This window comes from Macrobrachium nipponense, chromosome 30 (genome assembly GCF_015104395.2).
Source record: "Macrobrachium nipponense isolate FS-2020 chromosome 30, ASM1510439v2, whole genome shotgun sequence".
Taxonomy (NCBI): domain Eukaryota; kingdom Metazoa; phylum Arthropoda; class Malacostraca; order Decapoda; family Palaemonidae; genus Macrobrachium; species Macrobrachium nipponense.
Genome location: NC_087218.1, coordinates 33,035,730 through 33,040,695, shown reverse-complemented (window position 1 = coordinate 33,040,695; position 4,966 = coordinate 33,035,730). Strand labels below are relative to the sequence as shown.

At 40.3% G+C, this 4,966-nt stretch overlaps 1 protein-coding gene across 1 annotated transcript in view; it reads right to left on the bottom strand.

The window, feature by feature from the left end:
• LOC135202107 (uncharacterized) overlaps positions 1-4,111 on the bottom strand; it is a 46,794-nt gene extending 42,683 nt beyond the window's left edge. Inside the window, exons 1-3 of the mRNA XM_064231358.1 lie at positions 3,433-4,111; positions 2,378-2,532; positions 119-302 (exon numbers count right to left, since the gene is read on the bottom strand). Coding sequence (XP_064087428.1) covers positions 119-302; positions 2,378-2,532; positions 3,433-3,963 — 870 coding nt within the window. The 5' untranslated portion in view covers positions 3,964-4,111. The remainder of the gene's footprint in view (positions 1-118; positions 303-2,377; positions 2,533-3,432) is intronic.
• Positions 4,112-4,966: the final 855 nt, after the last annotated feature.

Genomic DNA, 4,966 nt, shown 5'->3' with positions numbered 1-4,966 from the left:
GTCTATAGAGGAGCTCCTCTTTAGAACTACCTTAAATATTACCTACTATTTTTTTATAGGTCTAAAGAATATTCCGTTAGACCTCGATTATTACTCATTTGACACCTGCTATCCTCACCTGTGTGACGTCAGCGGTCCAAGAGGCGAAGATCATAGGGCACGTCTGCTGGTCGAAGGGAAACCACTGGATGTCGATGTTGCAAACGGACGTGAACACAGCGTGAGAGATCAGCTTGCAGTTGCCTGTGTGCTCTATTATGACGTTGGTGTGGATGAGAGAGCTTTCGTAGTTTGCGTCGGCTCTGGAATGAGCGAGAGAAAAGGGAAGATTTCAATTTATGTACGTGTTTTAATTCCTTTCTCTTCAGAGTGGCTTCCTACAATTAATTCACAGCAAACATGCATTTGGTATCCAGCCGTATCCGTTACGACACTCCTTACCTATTGGCCAGTGATGAGCCAGTCACAGGGCTGAGGGAGGGTTTGAAAAATTGAAACTGACCAGTATCTTCCCAGCATTCAGAGAGTATACATCTCCACTCCGACCTCTCCTGACTAACACGTCTTTCGAAAATTATAACTTTCATTACACCTCAGTTTTACCTTAAGAAAAAGATAGTTTCCCAATTTCATCACTAAACATCGTCAAGCCAATGATTTAAGGATTATAATGGTATATGAATTATATAATTGAATTTAATGCTAAAATATGTATAGTGAAATAAACATGAAATTTTTATTATAAAATATATTCTTTCATTCCTTATTTGACATCACAGTGCATTCATCATTTATCGTCTTGTGTTTCATACAATATCGTAGCTTAAATGTCTTGGATGACAATGCTACCAAAAAATTATAGGAAGGACTATTAACATGAAAACAACAAGCAAAATATTAAAAATCATAAAATGAGTGGGGATGCACCCAGACAGTAGCCTCACCCGGGCAACCACCCAGCTCAGCTTTGCAAGTTGAGCTGGGTGGTGGTTAGGCTATTGTCTGGGCGCATCCCCACTCATTTTATGATTTTTAATCTTTTGCTTGTTATTTTCATGTTAATAGCCCTTCCTATAATTTTTTGGTAGCATTGTCATCCATGTCATTTAAGCTACGATACTGTATGAAACACAAGATGATAAATGATGAATGCGCTGTGATGTCAAGTAAGGAATGAAAGAATATATTTTATAATAAAAATTTCATGTTTATTTAATTATACATACTTTAGCATTAAGGTTACTGAAGTACATAATTCATATATCATTATAATCTTTAAATCATTGACTTGAGAATCTTTAGTGAAATTAGGAAACACTATATTTCTTAAGGTAAAACTCAGGTGTAATTAAAGTTGTAACTTTCGAAAGACATGCTAGTCAGAAGGGGTTGGAACGGAGATGTGAACTCTGAATGCTGGGAAGATACTAGTCAGTTTCCAACCCTGTGATTGGCTCATCACTAGCCAATCAGGAGCATCGTAACAGATGGGGCTGGATACTAAATGCACAGGTGCTGTGAATTAACTATAGTACCAACTGAAGTCACCTGTAGGAAGCCGTTAGCTGACACTGATGGCAGCAATCAAATTTACATATATATTATATATAATATATATTATATATATATAATATTATAATATATCTATATATATATATATGTGTGTGTGTGTGTGTGTGTGTGTGTGTGTGTGTGTATGTAAGTCCTTTCTCTCTCCAGAGTCGCTTCCTAGTACCACCTGAAGTCACCTGTAGGTTAGTTGACACTGATGACAATGCCATATTTAACTGGCAGATAGTCAGACTGTCTTATGAGTTAGTAGTGCTTTAGAATAGGCCTAAGAGTTCATTTTTATCCAAAGGACACGTGAGAATATTAGATGTTCTGAGCGAGAGAATAATGATAATAATGAACAAACAAACAGGGGCTATAGGTGTTCCATAAAAGTATATAGTATATCATCTTAGCATGATATAACTGGAATGCCTTGTCAGTCTAATCCACCAGCCTCGCAGCCGATCCCGCAGGGGCATGGTACCATTATGTATCTCACATGGTGCACTGTAGGCATTACTAAATGGATATAGCTGCATCAAATTTTTAGCGTTTACTGCCTCCCTTCCTACTTACTTATTTTTTTTAGTTTTGCTCTCCAATATCACTAACTGATACCTCTTAGTACAAATATTGGGGTTTCCACCAGCAATTCGTCTTTATTTTCTGAATCTGGACGTTGCTGTCCAACTCCCTCTTTTCTCTGCTTCAAGCTCTGAAATGGCCTAAATTTCATACTCCAATCATGATTTAGTATGCTATACGATATTGCTCATTTATTATAATATCTGCCACATTCCAAACGTGACTCTAGGGTACTCACGTATTATACAGGATGATATCAGGGCGCCAGACGTTCTCATACGGTACCCTGAGGCTGGTCGTGCCGTTGTAGTACCCGGGGTCCCATCTCAAGTAGGGATCATTCCATTTCATGATCAGTTCGGAGTTCGTAATCATGACACCATTCTTCGAGTCCTGGGGAAGAAGAGGCCGGAGTGAGGATGAAGGTGGGGAAGGGGGAGGGGCAGTATTCAGGATGAAATTAAATATTAAGAGTGAATTTAACAAATGATTTCTGATGAGTTGCATCCACCCCGGCTATATACCTACCAAGCGGACCCAGATTCAAGTCATGTGTTAAGACAAGCTTCTGTTGGCGACTGCTGTGGAAAAAGGAATATGGTGATGACCAAAGTCTTCCCGTCCCCTAACCTTGCCCATGAATCGAACCTGGATCCCCTCGCCTGGTAGGCGAAGATGCTGCTGTTCCTACCATCAAGCCTTCTCTGTATATATTATTATATGATACATAGTGAGTGGGATGTATTTTTATGACCTTAATCAATATTCACCTAAAGCTATCCAATAATCCTTCTCAAGTCTTCTTATCTTCCTACTCGTAACAACTCTGAAAGATACCGTCTTTCCACCATTCTCTCCACATGATCAAACCATCTCGAAGCAGAGCACTCTGATCCATCCGTTGTCCCAAGCTAACCTTTCACTACTACTTAGCTCCACATTGCTGGCTATTCCAGTTCGTCTTAAGCCGGCCACACACGTGCAGTTTCAACTGGCAGTTATAACTGAACATTAACAACTGTCAGTTAAAACTGCAAGTTTGTGGCCGGCGTTATAACTGCACAGTCCAATGGGCAGTTATAACGCCGGCCACACACGTGCAGTTTGAACTGACAGTTATAACTGTCAGTTGAAACTGCACGTGTGTGGCCGGCCTTACGCTAGTTGTGCTACACAAGCAATTCATCCAAGCAACTTCAACTTTTCAATTTCATTCGCATTTTCCTATAACTCTTTACTTAGTTGAGAGTAAAACTGATTTCAATGTTATGACATACACAATCGTATATTTACCAGACTGAGCACATTGAAGAGGGCGATCTCAAACTGAACTTTGATGACGTCATCGTGGGAGAGGATGGGTCTGCTATGCCTGTTGTAATTTTTGAAGAGATCGTTGTACAGTATATGCTGGTCAGACAAAGGGTGACCTACGTGCTTCTCCACCTCCTCCTCCTCCTCTTCCACATGACCCTTTTGACCTCCATCTGTCAGTCTTCCTTTCCAATAGCCACCTCCCCGTTCCCCTTTTCCAAAGTTTCCATCATCTCCATTATCACATCCTGTCCCTTCTTCATCATAACCACTCCACTCAGTTGTTTCTTTACCGTTCTCCATTCCTCCTCTTCCGTTATGTCCACTGACAGAATAACCTTTGCCTTTTCCTCCATAGGTCTCCCTACCTCCTCCCCAACTGTTGCCTGTTTCCCTACGGTGACGTTTGTCTCCATTCCTCCTTCCTATAAGACTAGTGCCCTCCTTTCCCATGTCATTTCTCAAGCCTCCACATACTCCCTTTCTGTACATATTTGATGTTCCTTCCATCTTTGTCCTCCCAGGTTGAGACTGTCTTCCATCTTCTCTGCCTTCCCATGGGACTTGGGTTGCTGTGTTGGTAGTATTAGTAATAGTAGTGGTAGCCGAAATTGGCCTTTGAAACGGATTCCTCACTTGTTCTGTTTCTCCTTTCCTGGTGCTTCTACGGGTCACTGCTCGATTCTTGTGGTCTTCTGGAAGAAGAACTACTTTCCCAGTGAACATGACTGGTGAGATGTCTCATTAACAAACTATTTGTCAATGAACCTCCAGGCATTTGAATCATTTATTAAGGTCAATAGCAAAGCAATATAATGGAAAGTTGATTTTTGCATAATTATAATTATATTTTGTCTGAAATGAAGTCTTGAATTAAGCTGAATATTCCTAAAGCAGAGGTGGTTAACATTTTTTTGTGCTCTACTCTAAATTGTTTATTTACTCTCTCACATTAAGGAAGTCTGTAATATGACTGGCTCATTCCGTCTGAAGTTTATAAAAACACTGACCATGCATCATCAACAGTAACATTTTTACATCAATTTTATATTTGAATGAGTTCTCACCGATCTTCCTTTCTATGTACTTTCTGTCTAATTCAACTTACCCTACAAGAAATCATCTCGTTGGAAGCTGAAATTCAGATTGAAAATGCATGTTTCAAAAGGTACTTCTTTCTTAACAAAAACAGAGACAGCATGAACTACAACTGTCCTACCTAAAGATAGAGGCAGTCTGGAAATCACTCCTGTTCCTGTATTCTGAACCAGTGTTCTTAGAAATGGATTATCCCTTTGCCCAGTGAAGGCTGGAGAGTCCAAGTGTTCATCTGGATTCTGGCTGCGCCCAGCAATGATCTGTGGCTGATCAGACTGCAGCTGACTCTCCACCTCTCTTGAAGGCTCTGAACCCTTTTCGTTGCCTTTAGGCGGGAGACCCATGCCATATAGTTGATTTCCATCTGGGGATGCATTTTAGGCTATTCATTAGTTTTTACACAAAGACAAATGCC